Genomic DNA, 26,643 nt, shown 5'->3' with positions numbered 1-26,643 from the left:
ATGAATTCGGAAGAGATTCGAGGGGGTTCGGAACTTTCACAAAAAACATATGAGAATGAGAGGCACAGGAATAGCAACTCTAGGAATGCTATGAAGCCGCCAAGACCTCCGAAAGGTCCATTACTCGATGCTGCTGATCAGAAGTTGGTTAGGGAGATTGTTGAGCTTGCTAGGAGAAAGCGTGCGAGAATTGAACAGATTAAGGCGGCAAAGAAGACGAAAGCAACCAAGTCATCATCTGTGCAAAGTGGCATATCTGCCATGATCTTCACGCTACTGTTATTCTGTGTCATTATATTTCAAGGTAGACTTTTTCCTTCTCTTTTCATCTTTTATTTGTGATTCCATAATTGATCATCATTACATTTGCATGTCTATGTCAGTTGGATCTGTTGATTACGATTTTATGGAACTCCCAAACATTTTTTTCCTGATTGATAGAATCACAATATGATAGCTCTAGCACTTTTTTTGTGGAAAAGAGGTTGTTTTATTGAGGAGGTGCCGGCTCAAAGTATATTAGATGGAATGGTGGCTGCAATATACATATTACACACTTTTTGTACATATGAATATATGAGATTGAGAATAGAGTCTCCTGTACTCATTCCAGGATTCTGTTCTGCTGCAAAGCAAATGTAACGACTCTAAAATTTCGAGCTTTAAAAAAAAACTCAAAACTCCAAAGTCGTTAGAACACCAAAAACAATCTCAATGAAATTGAAATCATTTAAGTGCACAGCGGATCATCACTGAGTTCTCAATACAACTCAGAAAACCAATTATTACAACCCAAATTTATAATTTAACATTACATAAGATGGAATGTAATAATCCTCACAATCTCTCACAATTAAAACCACACCAATTCTCACACACAAATCCTCGCTAGAAAATCTCACCACAAGCAGGATACGAACGACTTCGAGCCTCCGGAGTCGTCACTCAATCTCCACTAATCAGCACCTGCGGAATTATCCCCTACACCATCGAATTGGTGCACCGGGATTGTAAACACAAACCCGGTAAGCTTATATCTCGTATGAGTAAAATCAAAATATAATTCGCATATCAAAATATACGAAAAATCACAAATCAACAAATATAAATGCCCTCATGAGTCAATGGACAGCCCATCTAGTTGTCCCAAAGGAATATAAAATGAAACGCTCATGAGAAAATTAAGTAACCCTTCTGGTTACCCAAATGCATTTATAATACGGGTACCAAGAACGCTGGTACACATCTGTTACCCCTCTCGTAATACACCGCCGATATTGGATAGCCACCCGCTACCCAACATCCAAACAATCTGAGTACCCATGAGCAGATAACCACCCGTTACCTCACATGCAGTACTAAGACAGACAGACTAGAGCTCTAACTGTATCGTAACTTTCGCCCGGCCAAAGGCTAGGTTTCGACTTGCCAAACACGTACAATAATCTCACATCATATTGTACCAAAAATTAGGTCCGAAGACAATTCACATTTTAACAATCTCAATGTTAAAAATCACGTACAATAATCTCACATCATATTGTACAATTCAAATCACATGCTCAATATAATCACAATAAAATCATAACAGTATATTATATAGCAAACTATATATATTCGTACTTATTTACCATTTATACAATACATATATAGTCCACTATATCTTATACATGTCATATTTCACCACACATGCTCAATACACAATCTTCCGTCATCGAAATGACTATTTCTAATGAATTAATAACAGTATATAATATAATGAACTATATATATATGTACTTATTACCATTATACAGTATATATGTAATCCACTAAATTGTATACATGTTGTAATTCATTATTAAATACTCTTGCAAAATTTTGAATCACCGCGAGGGTAGATTCGTAAATATGTGAGATTTTACTCACCTTATTGACTCGGCGTAATTCCACAATTCCCGGAGATAATCCTTCCATTTTCTCTCCCTTTTCTCCTCCTCTACCTACCTACGGTTCCAAATCGCCCCTAGGCTACCTCACACCCTTCCCACGCGCCGCCTAAGGCGGCGGTATCTCCAATCTCCTCCACCCCCGATTCTTCCCCAAATCTCCATCAATCAATCACCAAACCATTCACACACATCACAACATCAAATCGAATGTATTCTTACCTAGATCGGAGCTCAAAAAGCGTCGGAAGTGATAGAATCATCGACGAGCTTCTCGCAGGATCTTCTATCGTCGATCCGGCTCCTTGGCGGCGAAACGATGCACGGGGTGCTTGCAGGTGGCAGCTGAGGGTCTAGCGATGCCCTAGAGGATAGCGGTGGAGGTCACTGCAGCTTGGAGGCAGAGAGTGAGGCGCGAGGCAGAGGGAGACTCGGGGGAACGAGTGAAGCTTTCGGCAGCGAGGCAGAGCGCCGCAAGCTCGGGGTCGCTTGCAGGGGGACTTGCGAGGCCGTAGGGAGCGGCGGTGCTGGCCACGAAGAGCTGAGGACGGAGATCGGGGAGAGAGAGTGACTCGGGAGAGAGGGGGAAGGAGGGAGGCGCGAATCGGGGAGAGAGAGAGAACCGAGAGAGAAAGAGGGACGAGGATGTTTGGAGAGAGAGAGGGTTTTCCAATTATGGAAACCCTAATCTCATAAATACTCTATTTATACTAGTTTCCAAATCGGAAACTAACTTCCGACGTTAATAACTTTTACATAAATCGTCCGATTAGAAAGCGTCACATACCCACGAATTCGTATCGACGAGCTCTACAACTTTCGTGAAGGAAGTTTTTACAAACGAGCGACGGAATAAAAGTCGATATATTCGTTCGGAAACGTAACGTTTTTCGAATTAAACGTTCCGATAACGTATCCGTTACTCGTTTCATAACGTCGTAACCAATCACATCCATTCTAATTAAATTTCACAATTTAATAGAATTCAAATCAAACTCAAATATTGTTTGAAATTTAGGGTTATTACCCCTACCCCCCTTAAAGGAATTTCGTCCCGAAATTCAAGCTCACTCAACAAACAACTGTGGATATCTAGTCATCATATCTGACTCTAGCTCTCAAGATGCATCACCCTCATCATGGTGACTCCATAGCACCTTGACTACCTCAACTTCTCTCCTCCGAATCTTCTTTGTGGATCTATCCAGAATACGAACTGGCTCAACCACAAATGTGGCATTTTCCTTCACTTCGATGGTGCTATGATCAATCACATGTGACTCATCTGGTACATACTTCCTCAGCATGGAAATGTGGAAGACGTTGTGAACGCCCGACATGCTAGTAGACAAGGCTAGTCGATATGCTAGTTCGCCCACCTTCTCAAGTATCTCAAAGGGCCCAACGTACCTCGGTGCCAACTTTCCCTTCTTGCCGAATCTCACTACACCCCTCATAGGTGAAACTTTCAAGAATACATGATCACCGATCTCAAATTCCACATGTCTCCTCTTCAAGTCCGCATAGCTCTTCTGTCTGCTCTGAGCGGTCCGGATTCTATCCCGAATGATTGAGATCTTCTCCGTGGTTTCCTGAACCACCTCCGGACCCATCAGTGCTTCATCACCAACTTCGGCCCAACAGATCGGTGAACGACATGGTCTACCATAAAGAGCCTCATAAGGTGTCGTGCCAATGCTAGAATGGTAGCTGTTGTTGTAGGAAAACTCAATCAATCTCAAATGGTCTTCCCAGCTACCCTTGAAATCCAACACACATGCTCTCAACATGTCTTCCATCACCTGATTCACCCTCTCTGTCTGTCCATCCGTCTGAGGGTGAAAAGCTGTACTCATATCCAAGGTAGTGCCCATCGCCTTCTGCAAACCACCCCAGAACTTCGAAGTGAAACGTGCATCTCGATCAGAAATAATAGAAACTGGGGCACCATGAAGTCTCACTACCTCATCCACATATAGTTTCCCAAGCACGTCCACTGAGTACTTCATCGACACTGGGAGAAAATGAGCCGACTTCGTCAACCGATCTACAATCACCCATATGGCATTGTGACCCTTCTTCGATCTAGGTAATCCGGTCACAAAATCCATAGATATCTGCTCCCACTTCCAAAGAGGAATAGTCAGTGGTTTCAACATGCCAGCTGGTCGTTGATGTTCTGCTTTCCCTTGCTGACATGTAAGACACTTCGATACCAACTCCGCTACATCATTCTTCATACCGTTCCACCAGAATTGCCTGCAAAGGTCCTTGTACATCTTGTTGTTCCATGGATGAACGGTATAACGTGAACGATGTGCCGTACGAAGGACCTCCTCCCGAAGATCATCACAATCTGGGACACACAATCTTGGCCCAAACCTCAACCCTCCATCGGGTCCAACTCTCCACTCAGAAGGGCACTCATCAAGCGTATCAACTACAAGATCTGCCAACTTAGCTTGAGAGAGTCTATCCCGCGCCTGACCCTGTATGATCCTCGTGATCAATGTGGGTTGCACCGTGACACTACCAAGGAAGACCCTTGGTTCTCCTCCCGATGGTACTAAATCAAACTCTGATGCAGTTTCGAGCATGAACCATTCCTGGACCATAAGTGAGGCCACCACACCTCTTGGTTTTCTGCTCAACGCATCGGCCACCACATTTGCCTTCCCCGGGTGGTACTCTAATGTGAAGTCATAGTCCTTGAGGAGTTCCATCCATCTCCTCTGCTTCAGATTCAGCTCCTTCTGAGAGAACAAGTACTTCAAACTCTTGTGATCTGAAAAGAGTTGAAACTTCTCTCCATACAAGTAATGCCTCCAAATCTTCATGGCAAACACAACTGCTGCAAGCTCTAGGTCGTGTGTAGGATAATTCTTCTCATGAATCTTCAACTGTCTCGAGCCATAAGCAACAACTCCTCCATGCTGCATTAACACACAACCCAAACCTTGGAGCGAAGCATCACTATAAATGACATAGCCACCACCACTTGATGGAATCATCAGCACTGGGGCGGTGGTTAATCTGGTCTTTAGCTTGTTGAATGCTTCCTCACATGTATCCGTCCACACGAACGGAGTATTTTTCTTGGTCAACTTGGTCAATGAAGATGCAATACTAGAAAACCCCTCGATAAAACTCCGGTAGTAACCTGCCAAACCGAGGAAACTACGAATCTCTGTAGGGTTCTTTGGACGATTCCAATTCTTTACTTCCTCTACCTTTGATGGGTCCACTAGTACTCCATCTTTTGAGACAACATGACCAAGGAATTTGACCTCTTCTTTCCAGAACTCACACTTCTCTAGCTTGGCATACAGCCTCGCCTCCTTCAAGGTCTGCAACACTGTTCTCAGGTGCACCACATGTTCTTCTCGTCTCTTGGAGTATATCAGAATGTCATCCACAAACACCACCACAAACTCCTCCAAGTACGGACTAAATACTTGGTTCATCAAACTCATGAAGACTGCTGGTGCATTCGTTAGACCAAATGGCATGACAACAAACTCATAATGTCCATACCGGGTCCTGAAGGCTGTCTTCGATATATCTTCTTCCTTCACTCTGAGCTGATGATAACCGGATCTCAAATCAATATTAGAGAACACCGTAGCACCTTTGAGCTGATCGAACAAGTCATCAATCCTAGGTAAGGGGTACCTATTCTTGATGGTCACCTTGTTCAGTTCTCTGTAATCTACACATAACCGCAGGGAACCATCTTTCTTCTTCACGAACAAAACCGGTGCTCCCCAAGGTGAAACACTAGGTCTAATGAACCCTTGGTCTAATAGCTCATCGATCTGCACCTTCAACTCCTTAAGTTCATTCTGCCCCATTCTATAGGGCGCCTTTGATACAGGTGCCGTACCAGGTACCACATCAATGCAGAAATCTACCACTCTTCGAGGAGGTAGCCCTGGTATCTCTTGGAACACTTCACCAAACTCAGATACTACCACAATGTCTGCGATAGTTACTTTCTGATCCACTGACTCCATATGTGCCAAAACTCCTGATCTTATGGCGTTATCAGACTTGAGGCAACGATAACGAAACACTGGCTCTCCGGGTCTATGAAAGGACACCACCATGTCAAAACAATCAATCACAGCATGCTGTGGTCTCAACCAATCAATCCCCAAGATCACATCATAAGTGTGGTCCGGAATCACAATCAACGAAGCAGAGAACTCTCTACTTCCAATCAAAATAGGACAAGCTTTGCAGATTGTCTCTAACTCAAGTGACACTCCAAGGGGTGAAGTGACACATAAGGCGTCCCCAAGAGGTGTAGGAATCAATCCTAGCATCTCTACTACCGAACTAGCAATGAATGAATGCGATGCTCCCGTATCAAACAGTACTCTAGCAAGGTAGTCAAAAAGTGATAATGTACCTTCCACCCCTGTGTCTCGCTGACCAACTACGAACACTCTAGCTTGGCCCGTTGGTAGCTGTCTCTGCGGTCGTTCCTGCCTTCCCTGAAGTGGTCGGGTACAATCTCTAGCTATGTGTCCGACTTGCCCGCACCGGTGGCATCCTGCTCTCTTCGGTTTCGGACATGCTCAGGCGTAATGTCCCATCTCGTTGCAGCCATAACACCTCACCCCTGCCAAAGGTCTGAATGGTGCAGCCCTGTTAGCTAGGGGTGTCGCCCTTGCCGAAACCTGATAGTGGGGTCTTGGCCTCTTCCATGACCTACCTGTCGGTCCTGAGTGCTCGCTACCTGTACAGATTGCCTTGCCTTTTCCCTTTGCATCCCTACTTCCCACATCTCCTGCTCGAGTCTTATCAGCCTGCTCCAAGCTCATGGCACTCTCAAATATCAACTCCCTAGTAGTCAGGCAGAGGATTGATATCATGGTCTTGTACTCCTGTTTCAGCCCTCGTAGATACTTCTGAGCTAAAGCGGTCGTACCCATAGGCCTGACATACCGATACAGCTGCGAAAATCGAGCGTCAATTAGGTCATGTCTCCCTGCACCAGTGCTAGAAACTCCAACTATAAGTCCTCCTGTACTGAAGCTGGGAAATACTTCTCTCGGAATATGGTGGTGAAACCTCCCCATGTGAATGTAGACACATCCACAGTCTGTCTCATGCTCTTCCACCAGTCTAGTGCATCACCTTTGAGAAAGAATGTAGCTATCTTTCTCTTCTCACTCTCTGTGCACTCTATCATCTCAAAATAAGTCTCCATACCCTCGATCTAATGGTCAGCTACCATATGATCTAGTCCTCCATGAAAGGTCGGCGCTGACAGTGCACTAATATCTTTGATCAGCTTCAACACTCGACCGTCATCTCTAACCGCAGGAGCTGGCTCAACCTGCTCCTCCTGTTGAGCTGCCTCCTCATACAGGTTCTCCACGTTGCGGACTCGGCCTGCGGCCCTACCTCGACCTCGGCCTCTCGCCCGCCCTCGGCCCTTATCAGCGTTATTCACCTTCAAACAACGAAACAATTAGTCAATACTTGTGAAGTCTCGAATTCAACTAAAACAGATTCAATAGACATCAACATGACATTCAGAATACGATAAATCATCGAAGTATCGTCACGATACTCCCTAGAGGACCAAACCATAAGGTATGGCTCCTAAAACACTCTCGCGTACTCGACGACATATCAATACCGAGGAGCATGTGATGGGTGCCCGCCTGCAGTCGGATCATCGCTCCCGGATGATATTGATAATCGCCAAATACACACTTAGGCTCTGATACCAACTGTAACGACCCTAAAATTTCGAGCTTTAAAAAAAACTCAAAACTCCAAAGTCGTTAGAACACCAAAAACAATCTCAATGAAATCGAAATCATTTTAGTGCACAGCGGATCATCACTGAGTTCTCAATACAACTCAGAAAACCAATTATTACAACCCAAATTTATCATTTAACATTACATAAGATGGAATGTAATAATCCTCACAATCTGTCACAATTAAAACCACACCAATTCTCACACACAAATCCTCACTAGAAAACCTCACCACAAGCAGGATACGAACGACTTCGAGCCTCCGCAGTCGTCACTCAATCTCCACTAATCAGCACCTGTGGAATTATCCCCTACACCATCGAATTAGTGCATCGGAATTGTAAACACAAACCCGGTAAGCTTATAGCTCGTATGAGTAAAATCAAAATATAATTCACATATCAAAATATACGAAAAATCACAAATCAACAAATATAAATGCCCTCATGAGTCAATGGACAGCCCATCTGGTTGTCCCAAAGGAATATGAAATGAAACGCTCATGAGAAAATTAAGTAACCCTTCTGGTTACCCAAATGCATTTATAATACGGGTACCAAGAACGCTGGTACACATCTGTTACCCCTCTCGTAATACACCGCCGATATTGGATAGCCACCCGCTACCCAACATCCAAACAATCTGAGTACCCATGAGCAGATAACCACCCGTTACCTCACATGCAGTACTAAGGCAGACAGACTAGAGCTCTAACTGTATCGTAACTTTCGCCCGGCCAAAGGCTAGGTTTCGACTTGCCAAACACGTACAATAATCTCACATCATATTGTACCAAAAATCAGGTCCGAAGACAATTCACATTTTAACAATCTCAATGTTAAAAATCACGTACAATAATCTCACATCGTATTGTACAATTCAAATCACATGCTCAATATAATCACAATAAAATCATAACAGTATATTATATAGCAAACTATATATATTCGTACTTATTTACCATTTATACAATACATATATAGTCCACTATATCTTATACATGTCAGATTTTACTCACCTTATTGACTCGGCGTAATTCCATAATTCCCGGAGATAATCATTCCCTTGATTTATCGATCACCTTGAAAAGATAAGAAAAGAATTTGGAAACGTTTCGTAAACCTTTAAATGCCGTAACAGTAATAATCGGTTACTGTTCAGCAATTTCCGGTTTTACGAAATTACTGTTCACTGTTACTATTCACTGGTACTATTCACTGTTACTGTACAACTACACAAGGTAATACGTATTTCTGTACGTATACATACTATTTACGTATTTCTGTACGTATGCATACTATTTACGTATTTCTGTACGTATACATACTGTTTCTGTACGTATACATAATGTTTACGTATTTCTGTACGTATACATACTATTTAAATGTAAATACAAATTCAGTAAATAAAATTTACTAAATTACCTTTTACAAATTACTTTTTACAATTACTGAAAGTAATTTATATTTACATTTACCGTACGAAAAATTTAATTACATTTACCGTACGTAAAATTAAATTACATTTACCGTACGTAAAATTTAATTACATTTACCGTACGTAAGTAAATTACCTAAATACCGTTCTCGGAATCACTATTCACGTTGCCGCACGTGGCGGCGCGTGGGGTACACGTGCCACCCGCCAGCAGGCCGCCCGTGACGCTCACGCGCCACTCACTGTGGCAGCGCATGAGGCACACGCGCCGAGCCCAGGGCTAGATCGGAGCTCAAAAAGCGTCGAAAGTGATAGAATCGTCGACGAGCTTCTCGCAGGATCTTCGATCGTCGATCCGGCTCCTTGCCGGAGAAACGATGCACGGGGTGCTTGCAGGTGGCAGCTGAGGGTCTAGCGATGCCCTAGAGGATGGCGGTGGAGGTCACTGCAGCTTGGAGGCAGAGAGTGAGGCGCGAGGCAGAGGGAGACTCGGGGGAACGAGTGAAGCTTTCGGCAGCGAGGCAGAGCGCCGCAAGCTCGGGGTCGCTTGCAGGGGGACTTGCGAGGCCGTAGGGAGCGGCGGTGCTGGCCACGAAGAGCTGAGGACGGAGATCGGGGAGAGAGAGTGACTCGGGAGAGAGGGGGAAGGAGGGAGGCGCGAATCGGGGAGAGAGAGAGAACCGAGAGAGAAAGAGGGAGGCAGATGTTTGGAGAGAGAGAGGGTTTTCCAATTATGGAAACCCTAATCTCATAAATACTCTATTTATACTAGTTTCCAAATCGGAAACTAACTCCCGACGTTAATAACTTTTACATAAATCGTCCGATTAGAAAGCGTCACATACCCACGAACTCGTATCGACGAGCTCTACAACTTTCGTGAAGGAAGTTTTTACAAACGAGCGACGGAATAAAAGTCGATATATTCGTTCGGAAACGTAACGTTTTTCGAATTAAACGTTCTGATAACGTATCCGTTACTCGTTTCATAACGTCGTAACCAATCACATCCATTCTAATTAAATTTCACAATTTAATAGAATTCAAATCAAACTCAAATATTGTTTGAAATTTAGGGTTATTACAGCAAAACAACGAATCGGTCTCCCAACTAATAATTGGTCAGTGGTAACTGTGAAATAAAATATGGATCCTTTAAATAAACTGCTCGTCAACAACTTTTAACTTTGTGTATAGTAAAGTTAAAAGGATAGGACTTTGATCTAGATATTTTTGTTAGTAAAGCTTTCACTTCAATTACATAATCGTAAACTAAATGACTATTGATATATCATTACTTTCCTTACCTCTAACGTTGAAACAGGTAAGATAGAACCTCCTTCATATTGTTTTAATTTCTTACACTATATTATTGATTGTGCATGCATCTGTGTGAACTGTGAAGTGAAGTAGTTGTATTGTCTTCTGTCTGAGCTAACATATATACCAGCTGAAAGGTAGAATCAAATATACTTTAACTGGTTTTCTATTGATTTTTATCAATGTTTTCAAATGCGAAAACGAAGGCGAAGACGACTAGGGGTCGCCTCGCTAAGGCAAAGCCTCAATGCGAAAAAGCGACCGCCTTTCCAACAAATATTAAATATATACATTACATTTATAAAAATTTATCCTTATAAATAACATACTTCAAAATAACATGAAATTCATTGTTTAGTTCTTTAAAGGTTCCAAATACGATTTCAATGACATAAAAGAGTTCAAACATAGACTCAAATTACATCAATGCAAAGAGAACTACACTTCAATCGTCCATATCATCATACTCAAATCTAGTCACACCCATATGAATATCATCACAATCATTGTTGTTGAATGTAGTAGTATGAGGAGGCAAAGTAAGATCTTCTATCTGATCTTCATCATCTCTAAGTAATGCAGCATGTTTTTTCATTTTCTGCTTGTTTTTTCTTTTACCTAAAGAGAAAACTTGGAATTAAAAATGGAAGGATACATATATTCTAAACAACTAAATAATATGTAGATTAGTAAGAAACTACTTACTTGAGCATTCATCACTCTTTCTTTTATTACTTTTATCAGTGAAAGTGGGTAAAGTGGCTCATCAAGGCTCATATCTTGATCCAACACAAGCTCATCATCCATGACAGGCTCCTCTGATGGCTCCACAGAAATAGGAACTCGAGTTGAAAATTTTTGTTCATAACAATCAATAGGCACATTCCTTATAGCATCCACCTTAAATACATCCTATTCAAGCCAAGAAAGATCACTTGAGAGAATTGGATCTTCCACCTTTGATATCCATTCATCATCGGAATCAATTTCCTCTACTAATATGGGGTCAAGCTTCTTTGATCTTCTTCTAATGTTTCTCTCCCTCAATAAAGAGTTGTACTTCACATAAACCAATGCATTTAATCTTTTGTGTTCAAGTTTATTCCTTTTTTTTGTGTGAATCTGAAACCAACATAAGAATAAACTTAGAAGTATGCAACTTATTATATAGTTGAAGTTTATAATAACAATCAAACACATGACCGTACCGACTCAAAAGTGCTCCAATTTCTCTCACATCCAGATGCACTACAAGTCAAGCTAAGGACAGATGTACTTCATCAACTCAGGTGTTTCTTCTCCAAAACGCTCCCACCAACTTGCTACAAAAAATAAAAATTGCATTATTATTATCTACAAATACTCAAGTATAGACATTTGTATTATAAAAATAACATACGAGGCATTACCTGTATTTCTTATCTTTCTAGAGTGTATAGCAATCGGAGTTCCAAACTCTCCAAGGCATTTGTCAAACATCTCCAATTGAATATAAGCTTTCAAGCGATCATCAAAAGATATCATCTGATCCATACATTCATACAATCCCTTCTTCACTTCCATAACATTAGAGAAGTTGTCCTCATAATGCAATTGAGGGTTTAGGTAGTAACCGGCAACATGTAAAGGCTGATGGAGTTAAGGAGTCCACCTTGCATCAATTTTATTCCAAATTGGTTGATAGTGTCTGATGTTCTTCTTCAAACTAAATGCAATCTTCTCTTTGGCAACATCCATCAGTTCATATATGTACCCCATAGCAGGCCTTACTTCAGAATCAACCTCCCTCAAGACACACACTAATGGCAGCACACACTTCACACAAAAAGCAACATCAGTCCAAAAGTTCTAAAAAAGAATAATGGCACGAACTTGTATTGCTTCATGGCTTTTAACAAAAGGGTCTTCAGCCCACTGCTTGCTATTAAACATCATTTGAAGAGGCTGCTTTTGCTTATAGATCCCTTGAAGAGTGAAAAAGGCAGTTGCAAAGCGAGTCACAGCTGGTCGGATTATCTCTTTGTTGCTTGTGAATTCCCTCATTAAAGAAAGGACCCGTGTGTGACCATAGAGAAATTTAACCACTTGCTTAGCACTTTTAATTGATTTCTCAAATATCGTAATTTTGCTAATATCTTCAAGCATAAGATTAATACAATGTGATGCACATGGCGTCCACCACAACTTTTCTCGTCTTTGCATAAGCCTAAGTCCCGCATTCTTATAATTGGATGCATTATCGGTGACTATTTGAATCACATTCTCTTCCCCAACTTCTCTCACCACATCATCCAAATATTTTAACATCAAAGATCCATTTTTTCACACTACCGGATGCATCAATGGACTTCAAAAAGAAAGTACCAGCTGGACTATTCACAAGAAAATTAAGAAGCACTCTACCCTTTCCATTGGTCCAACCATCCGACATAATGGAACATCCATATTTCTCCTAAGCTTGCTTATGCTCTAACAAATACCTATCAATGTCTTCGACTTCTTCCCTAAGAATCCAAGTTCTTAATTCATGCATAAAATGAGGCTTAAATCCTACACCATACTTAGCAATGCCCTCTATCATAGCTAACCAAAATGGATCATTAACCGTATTAAAAGGAAGAACTCTAGAAAACATAAAATGACTAACCATTCGACAAAAATCTTTTCTTAACTCTCTTTTGTAAGCCTCATTCAATACAGTTTGCTTAGGCTCCGAAGCCACATATTTATCACTCGGTCCTATAACGTTTGGTTGGGCAGTAGTACTCCAACATTCTGAACATAGTTGGTGTTCAACAACATTACTTTCACCACCAATACCTGCCCCTATCTCTTATTTTTATCATCTTTAGCATCCTTAATAGCTATTTGAAATTTGTTCTTTACCTCTTTAGGGACTTTATTACAAGCTTTCATGCCACCCGAAATGCCTGCTAAATGATGCTTAAGCCTAGAGATAGTGCCACTACATACTTGATTACAAAAAACACATCTAAAATATTTCTCCCCTTCCGTTTTCTTTGTATACTTCCAGGCCTTATCTCTTCCATCTTCCCATTTCCCACTCATCACTAATATAATTACCAACACTGTAATAACTCGATTTTTTTAGAACGATTTATTGGATTGTTTTAAAGTTATAAAGTTTGTGAAATTTATTAAACGTGTTTGTTTCACTTTGCGACGTCGAAAATTGAAAACGGAACCGATATCGGAAATGTGATTTAGAAAAACGTTACGTTTCCGCGACGTGAGAATTGACTTTTGTTCCATCGCTCAATTGTGAAAACTTCCTTCATGAAAGTCGTAGAGCTTGTCAATACGAGTTCGAGGACACGTCACACATTTGAATCGGACGTCAGACGTGAAAGTGATTAACGACGGAAGTTAGTTTCCGATTTTGGAGACGGGTATAAAAGGAAACTTTTCTGAAGTAGGGTTACCATTTTAGGAAACCCACTTCCTCCCAAACCCCGCGCCTCCTTTCTCCTTCTATCTCTTTTCTCTCTCCCTCCCCGAGTCTCTCTCCCTCTCCGAAAAAATTTAGCCGCCGATCTCCCATCTCCGAGCGACGTGGTCCTCACCGCCGGCACCTACGTCGTCGCAGGCTCGAATCCACCCTCCTCCGAGCAAGACGCGATCCATCTCGCCGCCGTGAAGCCTCGCCGCACCTCACTCGAACCCAGCACAGCTGGTCTAAGCTCTCCGACGAGCTCTGGTGCTTCCAAGGCCGGGAATAGGTGAGGTTTCGACTATATTGGATGTTGTGATCATTGCTGTGTGAATTTGGGTTGTTTTGGATGGATTGTGGAGGAGATCGGAGTAGGGGATGGAATGGTGAACACTGCCGCCCTAGGCGGCGCGTGTGGGGGCGTGAAAGAGCCTAGAGGTGGCGTGAGGCCGTGGGAAGGGCGGAGGTAGGAAAATGAGAGGTTTTGGGGCAGCGGTGGCCTGCTACGCGCCGGTCTTAGGCTCGGTGCATGGGCCCCACGCGCTGCCATAGTGAGTGGCGCGCGCCGCCACGTGCGGCAGCGCGTGAATAGTGTTTTCGATAAGGTGGAGACGGGTATAAAAGGAATTTTTACTTACGGTGGATGTAAAAAGTAATTTACGTACAGTAAATGTAAATTTATTTTACATACGGTAAATGTAAATGTAAATTACATTAAGTAAATATAAAAGTAATTTCAGAAGAGTAAATCGGTAATTATTATTTACTAAGAGAGTATTTACATTTAAATAGTATGCATACGTACAAGAATACGTAAAGAGTATGTACTTGTACATAAATACGTATTTACTATATATTTGTACAGTAATACGTGAATAGTAAATACATGAACAGTAAATTCGTAAAAACCAGAAATTGCTGAACAATAAAACATTTTTACTGTTTCGACATTTAAGGTTTTACATAATGATTTTAAACTCATTTCTTATCTTTTCAAGGTGATCGATATTTCAAGTAAAAGATTTGCTTTCGGAATCGTGGAATTACACTCGAGATTATAAGGTGAGTAAAATCTCACAACGACAAATCTACCCTTATGGAGATTCAAGAATATGCTATAATTTAAAGAATGAACTATGATATGTATTTGATATAATGGATTATATATGTGTATAAATGGTAAATAGGTACATATATATGGTTTGCTATATTATATACTATCGTAATTTCCGTTGTGAATAAGTTCATTTTGGTGTTGAGATTTATATATTGAGCATGTTGATTAGATTTTGTCCAATATGATGTGATGTTTATTGAATGTGGTTTAACATGGAGTTTGTTAAATCGTTTTGTCTTCGGACGTATTTATGTCTTCGGGCATGTTGTTGTCTTCGGACGTGTTGTTGTCTTCGGACGTGATTTTGTCTTCGGACGTGATTTTGTCTTCGGACGTGTTTATGTCTTCGGACGTGTTTTTCTGTCATCGGACTAGTCTTCGGATGTGTTGGCATGTCGGAACCTAGCCTTTACCCGGGCGAAAGTTACGATACAGTTAGAGCTCTAGTCTGTCTGCCGGGGTACTATATAAGAGGTAACATATGGGTTATCGACTTATGAGTACCCATATTTTTGCTATTGGATAACAGGTGGTTGTCCAATGTCAGCGGCGTACTACATGAGGGGTAACAGAGGTGTATCATCGCTCATGAGTACCCGTATTATAAATGCATTTGGGTAAACCAAAGGGTTACCCAACTTCTCATGAGCATATATATTTTCACATTATTAGACAACCAGATGGGCCGTCGAATGAGTCATGAGTGTGTTTATAATTGATGGTTTATGGATTTTCGTATATATATTTATGCGAGTTGTATTTGTTGTTTTACTCATACGAGCTGAAAAGCTTACCGGGTTTGTGTTTACAATCCCGGTGCACCTATTCGATGGTGTAGGGGATAATTTCATAGGTGTGGATTAGCGGAAGACAACTGACCACTCAGAGGACTTGAAGTTATTTATTTCCATCTTGTGGTGAGGATTTTGTGTGGATTTTTGTGAGGATTTATACATTTCCATTTGTTATATTGTCGAATTATAAATTTGGTTTGTAATATTCGGTTTGAATGATTTGTATTTTGAACTAAAAAATGATCCGCTGTGACATTAAAATGATTTCGATTTATTGAGATAGTTTTAGAGTTTTTCATGACTTCGAAATTTGAGTTTCATACTCGAAATTTTGGGATCGTGACAGTTGGTATTAGAGCCTAAGTGCGTATTTGGCGATTATCAATATCATCTAAGAGCGATGACCCGACTGTAGCGGGCCCCCATCACATGCTCTTCGGTATTGATATGTCGCTGGGTACACGAGAGTGTTAGGTGCCATGCCGTAAGGTTTGGTCCTCTAGGAAGTATTATGACAATACTTCGATGATTCACCTTCTTCGGAAATTTCATGATTAATATATGTTTGATCTATTTTGTCGAATTCAAGACTTCACATGTATTGACTAAGTGTTTAATTGTTTGAAGGTGATGAATTTGGAAAAGGGCCGTCGACAGGGCCGAGGACGGGCGAGAGGTCGAGGCCGAGGTAGGGGTGCAGGCCGAGTCCGTAATGTGGAGAACCTTTATGAGGAGGCTGCTCCACGGGAAGAACAGGTTGATACTGCTACTGTCGTTAGAGACGATGGTCGTGTGCTAAAGCTGATCAAGGACATCAATGCTCTGTCAGCGCCGTCATTTCATGGAGGCCTGGATCATATGGTAGCGGACCATTGGATCAAGAGCATGGAAACCTACTTTGAGATGATAGAGTGCTATGAGATAGAGAAGAGGAAGATAGCTACATTCTTTTCGAAAGATGATGCACTAGATTGGTGGAAGAGTATGAGGCAGACGGTAGATGTGTCTACCTTCACCTGGGATGGGTTCACGGCTCTCTTCCAAGAAAAGTATTTTCCAGCTACAGTGCAGGAGAATTTAGAGCTTGAGTTCCTTGAGCTAGCACAGGGAGATATGACAGTCAGAGAGTATGATGCTCGTTTTTCACAATTGTACCAGTATGTCATGCCAATGGGTGTGACCTCCTTAGCCCTGAAGTTTCTACAAGGGCTTAAACAAGAATACAAGACCATCATATCAGCGCTTTGTCTGTCTACCAAGGAGTTAATGTATGAGAGTGCCATGAATTTGGAGCAGGCAGATAAGACTAGAGGAGGAGATGTGAGAGATAGAGAGGCTAAAGGAAAAGGCAAGGCAATCAGTTCAGGCAGTGGGCACTCAGGGCCAAAGGGTTGATCATGGAAGAGGCCAAGACCCTACTATCAGATTCCGGCTAAGACAACATCTCCATCTGTCAGGAATGCACCTGTTAGACCGTTGGAATCAGTGAGGTGTTTCGTTTGCAACGAAATGGGGCACTATGCCACAGCATGTCCGAAACCAAAGAGAGCAGGCTGCTACAGGTGCGGACTAGTGGGACATATGGCTAGGGACTGTACCCGACCCCAACCGGGTAGACAGGACCATCAGCAGAGACAGTTACCAGCGGGTCAAGCTAGGGTGTTTGTAGTGGGTCAGCGAGACACATGAGTGGAAGGTACTTTATCACTTTTTGACTACCTTGCTAGAGTACTGTTCGATACGGGAGCATCACATTCATTTATTGCTATTTCGGTAGTGAAGATGTTAGGATTGATTCCTACACCTCTTGGGAACTCTTTATGAGTCACTTCACCCCTTGGAGTGTGTCTCAAACTGGACACAATCTACAAGGCTTGTCCTATTGTGATTGGAAGTAGAGAGTTCTCTGCTTCGTTGATAGTGATTCCGGACCACACCTATGATGTGATCCTAGGAATTGATTGGTTCAGGCCGCAGCACGCGGTGATTGATTGTTTTGACATGGTGGTGTCCTTTCATAGACCCGGGGAACCAGTGTTTCGTTATCGTTGCCTCAGGTCAGATAATGCCATGAGAACAGGAGTTTTGAAACATGTGAAATCGGTAGATCAGAAAGTAACTATTGCAGATATTGTGGTAGTATCTGAGTATATCGAGGTGTTCCAAGAGATACCAGGGTTACCTCCTCGGGGAGTTGTAGATTTCTGCATTGATGTGATACATGGTACGACACCTATATCAAAGACGCCTTATAGAATGGGACAAAACGAACTTAAAGAGTTGAAGGTGCAGATCGATGAACTACTGGACCAAGGGTTCATTAGACCTAGTGTTTCACCTTGGGGAGCACCGGTTCTGTTCGTGAAAAAGAAAGATGGTTCTCTGCGGTTATGTGTGGACTATAGGGAACAGAACAAGGTAACCATCAAGAATAGGTATCCCTTACCTAGGATTGATGATTTGTTCGATCAGCTTAAAGTTGCTACGGTGTTCTCTAAGATCGATTTGAGATCCGGATATCATCAACTCAGGGTGAAAGAAGAAGATATATCGAAGACGACCTTCAGGACCTAGTATGGACACTATGAGTTTGTGGTCATGCCATTTGGTTTAACAAATGCACCAGCTGTCTTTATGAGTTTGATGAACCATGTTTTTAGCCGGTACTTGGACGAGTTTGTTGTGGTGTTTGTGGATGACATTCTGATATACTCAAAGTCACAGGAAGAGCATGTGGTGCATCAGAGAACAGTGTTGCAGACCTTAAAGGAAGCAAGATTGTACGCCAAGCTCGAGAAATGTGAATTCTGGAAAGATGAGGTCAAGTTCCTCAGTCATGTCGTCCCAAAGGATGGAGTATTAGTAGACTCGTCAAAAGTGGAGGCAGTAAAGAGTTGGGGTCGTCCAAAGAACCCCACAGAGATTCGTAGTTTCCTTGGTGTGGCAAGTTACTACAGGAGGTTTATCGAAGGGTTTTCTAGTATTGCATCGTCATTGACCAAGTTGACCAAGAAAGATGTTCCGTTTATGTGGACGGAAGCATGTAAGGAGGCATTCAACAAACTAAAGACCAGTTTGACCACAGCTCCACTGTTGACGATTCCCTCTAGTAGTGGCGATTATGTCATTTACAGTGATGCTTCACACCAGGGCTTGGGTTGTGTGTTGATGAAGCATGGAGGAGTTGTTGCGTATGCCTCTAGACAGTTAAAGATGCATGAGAATAACTACCCCACTCACGATCTAGAGCTCGTTGCAGTTGTCTTCGCCTTGAAGATTTGGAGACATTACTTGTATGGTGAGAAATTTCAACTCTTTTCTGATCATAAGAGTTTCAAGTATCTATTCTCACTGAAGGAATTGAATATGAGGCAGAGGAGATGGATGGAACTCCTCAAGGATTACGACTTCACATTGGAGTATCACCCAGGGAAAGCAAATGTGGTGGCCGATGCCTTGAGCAGGAAACCGAGAGGTGTGATAGCTTCAATTATGGTTCAAGAATGGTTTATGCTCGAAACTGCATAAGAGTTTGACTTGGTACCATCGGGAGGAGAACCAAAGGTCTTTCTTGGTAGTGTCACTGTGCAACCTACATTAATCTCAAGGATCATACAGGGTGAGGCGCAAGATAAATTCTCACAAGCTAAGTTGGCAGTTCTTGTAATGGAGTTTGGGTTTCCATTTCTGGAAACCCACACCCCGCGCCTCCCTCTCCCATTTTCCCTCTTTCTCTCTCTCTCTAACCCGAGTCTCTCTCCCTCTCCGAAAATCGATCGCCGATCTCCCTCCTCCAAGGGCCGTGTTCCTCACCGCCGGCACCAGCGGCCTCGCTACCACGACGCGACTCTCCTCCGAGCAAGACGTGATCCAGCTCGCCACCAGGAAGCCTCGCTGCGCCGCACCGAACCTCGCACGACTGGTCCGAGCTCTCCGACGAGCTCCGGTGCTCCCAACACCGAGAATAGGTGAGGTTTCGATCCAATTGATGGTTGTGATGCTTTGTTGTGAATTTGTGTTTGTTTTGATTCGAATTGGAGGCAATCGGTGGAGGAGGATTTTGGTGAAGTTACCGCCACCTTAGGTGGCGTTTGGGGTAACGTGGGGTGGCTTAGAGGCGGCGTGAGGCCGTGGGGAGGAAGAGGGGGAAAAATGAATGGTTTTGGGGCGGAGGTGGCGTGATACGCAACGGTGTCGGAGTAGGCACGTGGGCCCCACGCGCGGTCGCCGGCGAGTGGCGCGTGTACCCCACGCGCCGCCACGTGCGGCGGCGCGTGAACAGTCTTTCGTAAACAGTAATTGTAAAAATTTATTTTTACGACGGTGAATGTAAAAATGTGATTTACATATGGTAAATGTAAATTTATTTTACGTACGGTAAATGTAAATGTAAAAAGTAATTTCAGAAGGGTAATTAAGTAATTATTATTTATTGAGATAGTATTTACATTTGAATAGTATTCATACGTATAGAAAATACGTAAACATTATGTATACGTAATTGATGTGTATTTTTGCAGGAATACGTGAATAGTAAATACATGAATAGTAAATTCGTGAACAGTAAATTCGTAAACTATAAATTGCTGAACAGTAACATGTTATTACTGTTTCAGCATTTAAAGGTTTATGTAACGATTCTAAACTCTTTTCTTATCTTTTCAAGGTGATCGTTAAATCAAGGAAAGGAGTTACTGTCGGAATTGTGGAATTACGCTCGAGTTTATAAGGTGAGTAAAATCTCACATATTTACGAATCTACCCTTGCGGAGATTCAAGATTTTTCAAGAGTTTTAAATATTGAAATACGACATGTATATGATATAGTGGAATATATATATATATATATGTATATATATATTTATATAAATGGTAAATAGGTACATATATATAGTTTGCTATATTATATACTGTTATGAATTCATTTTGAGTATGTCTTTTTGATGACGAGAATTATATATTGACATTGTCGAGTTAATTTGTACAATATGAGGTGATGATTATTGTATGTAGTTTTAACATGGAGTTTGTTAAAACGTTTTGTCTTCGGACGTGATTGACGTCTTCAGACGTGATTTTTGTCTTCGGACGTGTTTATGTCTTCGGACCAGTCTTTGCACGTGTTTGGCATGTCGGAACCTAGCCTTTGGCCGGGCGAAAGTTACGATACAGTTAGAGCTCTAGTCTGTCTGCCGGAGTACTGCATGAGAGGTATCAGATGGGTTATCGGCTCATGAGTACTCATATTTTTGGATGTGGGTAGCAGAAGGTTGCCTAATATCGGCAGTGTACTACGTGAGGGGTAACAGATGTGTACTAGTGTTCATTAGTACCCGTATTATAAATGCATTTGGGTAAACATAGGGGTTTCCCAATTTCTCACGAGCAGTTTCCTTTTTATATTTTGGACAACCAGACGGGCCGCCCATTGACTCATGAGTGCATTTATATTTGATGTTTTTGTGGATTTCCGTATATATTTATATGCGAGTTTTATTGTTGTTTTTAATCATACGAGCTGTAAAGCTTACCGAGTTTGTGTTTACAATCCCGGTGCACCAATTCGATGGTGTAGTGGATAACTCCGCATGTGTGGATTAGCGGGAATTGACGGACCGCTCAGAGGACTCGAAGTTATTTATTTCCAATTTGTGTGAGGATTTTGTATGACTATCTTGTGAGATTGCTGTGAGGATTATACATTTCCATTTGTATAATGTCGAATTATAATTTGGTTTGTAATAATCGGTTAGATACTGAGTTGTATTATGAACTCAGAGATGATCCGCTGTGGCATTTAAAATGATTTTGATCCATTGAAATTGTTTTATTGTTTTTCATGACTTTGAAATTTGAGTGTTATTCTCGAAATTTTGGGGTCGTGACATAGAAACAATACATTAATTTGTTCAAAAAAAAATCGGGTTATTACAACAAGATATCCACAATTGTTTGTTGTGTGAAGAATTTGAATTTCGGGATGAAATTCCTTTAAGGGTGGTAGATTGTAATAACCCGATTTTTTTTGGAACGATTTATTGGATTGATTATAAAGTTATAAAGTTTGTGAAATTCTTTAAACGTGTTTTTTTCGCTTTGCGACTTACGTAATCGAAAACGGAACCGATACTGGAAATGTGATTTAGAAAAACGTTACGTTTCCGCGACGTGAGAATCGACTTTTGCTCCGTCGCTCGTTTATGAAAACTTCCTTCATGAAACTCGTAGAGCTCGTCGATACAAGTTTGTGGACATGTCTCATGTTTGAATCAGATGTCGGACATGAAAGTTATTAACGACAGAAGTTAGTTTCCAATTTTGGAGGCGAGTATAAAAGGAAACTTTTCTGAAGTAGGGTTTCCATTTTCGGAAACCCACTTCCTCCCTCACCCCGCGCCTCCTTCCTCCTTCTCTCTCTTCTCTCTCTCCCTCCCCGAGTCTCTCTCCCTCTCCGAAAAAATTTCGCTGCCGATCTCCCAACTCCGAGCGACGTGGTCCTGACCGCATGCACCTACGCCCTCGCAGGCTCGACTCCACCCTCCTCTGAGCAAGACGCGATCCATCTCGCCGCCGTGAAGCCTCGCCGCACCTCACCCGAACCCAGCACAGCTGGTCCAAGCTCTCCGACGAGCTTCGGTGCTTCCAAGGCCGGGAATAGGTGAGGTTTTCGACTATATTGGATGTTGTGATTATTGTTGTGTGAATTTGGGTTGTTTTGGATGGATTGTGGAGGAGATCGGAGTAGGATTGGAGGAGGGGATGGAATGGTGAACACCGCCGCCTTAGGCAGCACGTGTGGGAGCGTGAAGGGGCCTAGAGGCGGCGTGAGGCCGTGGGAAGGGCGGAGGAAGGAAAAGGAAAGGTTTTGGGGCGGCGGTGGCTTGTTCGCGCCGGTCTTAGGCTCGGCGCGTAGGCGCCACGCACTGCCACAGTGAATAGTGTTTTCGAAACAGTAATTTTTTAAAAATTTATTTTTTCTTACGGTGGATGTAAAAAGTAATTTACGTACAGTACATGTAAATTTATTTTACGTACGGTAAATGTAAATGTAAGTTACATTCAATAAATGTAAAAGTAATTTCAGAAGGGTAAATCGGTAATTATTATTTACTGAAACAGTATTTACATTTGAATAGTATGCATGCGTACAAAAATACGTAAATAGTATGTACTCGTACTGAAATACGTATTTAATATGTATTTCTACAGTAATACGTGAACAGTAAATTCGTAAAAACCCGAAATTGCTGAACAATAAAATATTTTTACTGTTTCGGCATTTAAGGTTTTACGTAACGATTCTAAACTCACTTTTTATCTTTTTAAGGTGATCGATAATTCAATTAAAGGATTTGCTTTCGGAATCGTGGTATTACACTCGAGATTATAAGGTGAGTAAAATCTCACAACGACGAATCTACCCTTGTGGAGATTCAAGAATATGTTATAATTTAAAGAATGAACTACGATATGTATTTGATATAATGGATTATATATGTGTATAAATGGTAAATAGGTACATATATATGGTTTCCTATATAATATACTATCGTAATTTCCGTTGTGAATAAGTTCATTTTGGTGTTGAGATTTATATATTGAGCATGTTGATTCAATTTTGTCCAATATGATGTGATGTTCATTGAATGTGGTTTAACATGGAGTTTGTTAAATCGTTTTGTCTTCGTACGTATTTATGTCTTCGGACGTGTTGTTGTCTTCGGATGTGTTGTTGTCTTCGGACGTGTTTATGTCTTCGGACGTGTTTTTCTGTCTTCGGACCAGTCTTCAGACGTGTTGGCATATCAGAACCTAGCCTTTGGCCAAGCGAAAGTTACGATACAGTTAGAGCTCTAGTCTGTCTGCCGGGGTACTACATAAGAGGTAACAGATGGGTTATCGGCTTATGAGTACCCATATTTTTGATATTGGATAACAGGTGGTTGTCCAATGTCGGCGGCGTACTACATGAGGGGTAACAGAGGTGTACCATCGCTCATGAGTACCCGTATTATAAATGCATTTGGGTAAACCAAAGGGTTGCCCAACTTCTCATGAGCATATATATTTTCACATTATTAGACAACCAGATGGGCCATCTAATGAGTCATGAGTGCGTTTATAAATGATGTTTTATGGATTTTCGTATATATATTGATGAGAGTTGTATTTGTTGTTTTACTCATACGAGCTGAAAAGCTTACCGGGTTTGTGTTTACAATCCTGGTGCACCTATTCAATGGTGTAGGGGATAATTCCGTAGGTGTGGATTAGAAGAAAACGACGGACCACTCAGAGGACTTGAAGTTATTTATTTCCATCTTGTGGTAAGGATTTTGTGTGATTTATGTGAGGATTTTGTGAGGATTTATACATTTTCATTTGTTATAATGTCGAATTATAAATTTGGTTTGTAATAATCGGTTTGACTGAGTTGTATTTTGAACTCAGAAATGATCCGCTGTGACATTAAAATGATTTCGATTTATTGAGATTGTTTTAGAGTTTTTCATGACTTCGAAATTTGAGTTTCATACTCGAAATTTTGGGGTCGTGACAAACACAATCACACACAAACAACAAAAACCCAACAGTGAGCAAATCAACATAACCATTTACAAAAAACTAAGATAAACTAATAGAGAGTAGCAACGATAACTAACTTGATAGAGACCAGATCAGGTAGAAAAACTGAGGCTGGAATTTGATGTGTGTAGACTGCAGAGGCAATGAAAACATTCGGGTTGATTCGTCAGTGACAACAAATATTGACCAAATATGATTAGTCTAATTAAAGCATTATATCATCTACATACACCATACCTTAATTACTCCCAGTTCACAAATGAGACAATAGACTGAGAGCAGAAAGAATGGAGACGACCAAGCGGCTGAGAGAATGGAGAGGCTGAGAGGGGGTGTTGATAATTATAAGGTCGAATGGAATGTATGTTTAATTAACATCCCAAACGACGGATGATTATAGGTCGAATGGAAGTTGGTTTAATTAAAAAACGACGGGTTGTTTGGACGGGAAGGAAATAAGAAGAAAGTCTTCGTCTTCTTCCTTGAAACGGATCGTTTGGACGGGTCGCACCTCGCATTCGTTTCTCAGCTCCGCCTCACAGCTCTGGGCGTCTCCTTTCCAGCACCGCGTCGGCGTTAGAACCAGCGAGGCTTTTCATCCCCGCCCCGCACTGAAGCGCGCATCGGCGTCGTCTCGGCGTCGCCTTTGACCACATTGATTTTTATACTAAGTTTTTGGCAATTTCCGCTTGATTACAGCTTATCTAGACATTTGATGATATCAGACCAGTGAAAATGAGAATGGTATCTATTTATTGCTAAGTCTATCACAGGCTGAAAGTTCCCAATTTATTTATATCTGTAACCGTGTGTTTAGTTCATTAGTTACATACTGTTTTCCACAGCTCATATTGAAGTCATTTTACAGATGTAGACCATCAAGGTCCCAAACAATAGAACATGCAGTAGTAAGAGACAAGTATAGTATACAATGTTCTAAAAATCGCTAGACGTTAATCAGGCGGACAGCTGAAAACCAGCGCTTAAAGGATTAATCGGATTTGTATTTTTGTATATATTTTAAATTTTTAATAACAAATAATTATATAATGCATGAAATTAATGTAAAAAATATATATAATGTCTAGAATACTGAAAATACATATGTTCATAATCCTTAGAAATGTTCAACAATATTGATCTAATGATCTTAGCCTCTTAGGAAAAAAAAAGAAATACAATTCAACAACAATGAACTTAGGAAAATCAATAATAAGAAACACAATTCACCAACCTTTTGGAAATTAAGAAAAACAATTCAAACAACAGGAATGCATTTCTGCAAGCATAATCCCTCGGAGCTCATCAAATTCTTCTTCTCCATATTATTCAAGTACTTCTTTTGTATCCGAATCAAACTTAAAATCTAAAACAAACAAAAAATGCCCAGGATCCGCCCAGCCGCCTAACACCTCCATTTAGCCACACTCATGTCTGTAAATATATCTGAACGTTATTCAATTTTTCTCATAGGGATCAGCTCCACAACTGTTCCAAATATCAAAACACAACGGTCTCCAGAGCCAGCAGTTGCAACAGCTAGAGAAGTAACTCTTCTTCATTACCCGCAAAGCACCATACTTCATTCTAGCTTTGAAAAGTATTTATACGTCTTCCCTACCTTTCATATTTACCTTTACTTTGTTTTCCGTTCTTCGTAACAAAATCCCAGAAAAATATGGTACTAGTCTCTCTCATTCGCTCCCTTCTGTGTATTTCAGCTCTGCCAAAAATCAGAATCCTCGTTCAAATCCGACAGAAAATGAGTTGAAGATGTAGGAGCTGGTTGATCTACTGTCGTGGAAAATCCTATTCTGTTCCCTTTTTGCTAATATCACATCACCATACGGCTGTTACTTTTGTAAGTTTTTTTTCTGTTTTGAGAAGATTAGATTTTTGTAAGTTTGTAACAGTCCATAACTCCAATAGTTTTTTCACCAAGTTACTCCTTACTCGTGTACAGTAGCTCAGTTAAACTGGTTGATGAATTATTATACCAAAGGCGATAAGGTGGTGATAGTCAGATTGCATTTGCATCCATCCAGCAGAGTCTAGTGAGAGTGTGAGAAATAGCAAAGATCAGAGCTATTCGGCCTGGTTGTAAGTTCTTATGTACTTCCCATTCATTTTAGTGAACTGCTTTGCAGTATAGGCCTTCGGGGGTTAAAGTCTGCAGGGTTCAACCTCAGTCCGGGGGTTTTTCTAATTAACAAATTATTTGGTTCTTGCTCTC

The 26,643-nt window shown here is 41.3% G+C and overlaps 1 protein-coding gene across 1 annotated transcript; it reads left to right on the top strand.

Annotated features, from left to right (window-relative positions):
• Positions 1-26,210, top strand: LOC126803289 (uncharacterized). Its single transcript, XM_050531075.1, has 3 exons — positions 1-304; positions 25,884-26,010; positions 26,132-26,210. Exons 1-3 carry the CDS (start codon positions 1-3, stop codon positions 26,187-26,189), a joined length of 489 nt encoding a protein of 162 aa, XP_050387032.1. The 3' UTR covers positions 26,190-26,210.
• Positions 26,211-26,643: the final 433 nt, after the last annotated feature.

Source organism: Argentina anserina, chromosome 1 (assembly GCF_933775445.1).
Source record: "Argentina anserina chromosome 1, drPotAnse1.1, whole genome shotgun sequence".
NCBI classification, from domain to species: domain Eukaryota; kingdom Viridiplantae; phylum Streptophyta; class Magnoliopsida; order Rosales; family Rosaceae; genus Argentina; species Argentina anserina.
Note: the sequence above shows the minus strand (reverse complement) of the source record. Positions and strands in the feature narration are given on the sequence as shown.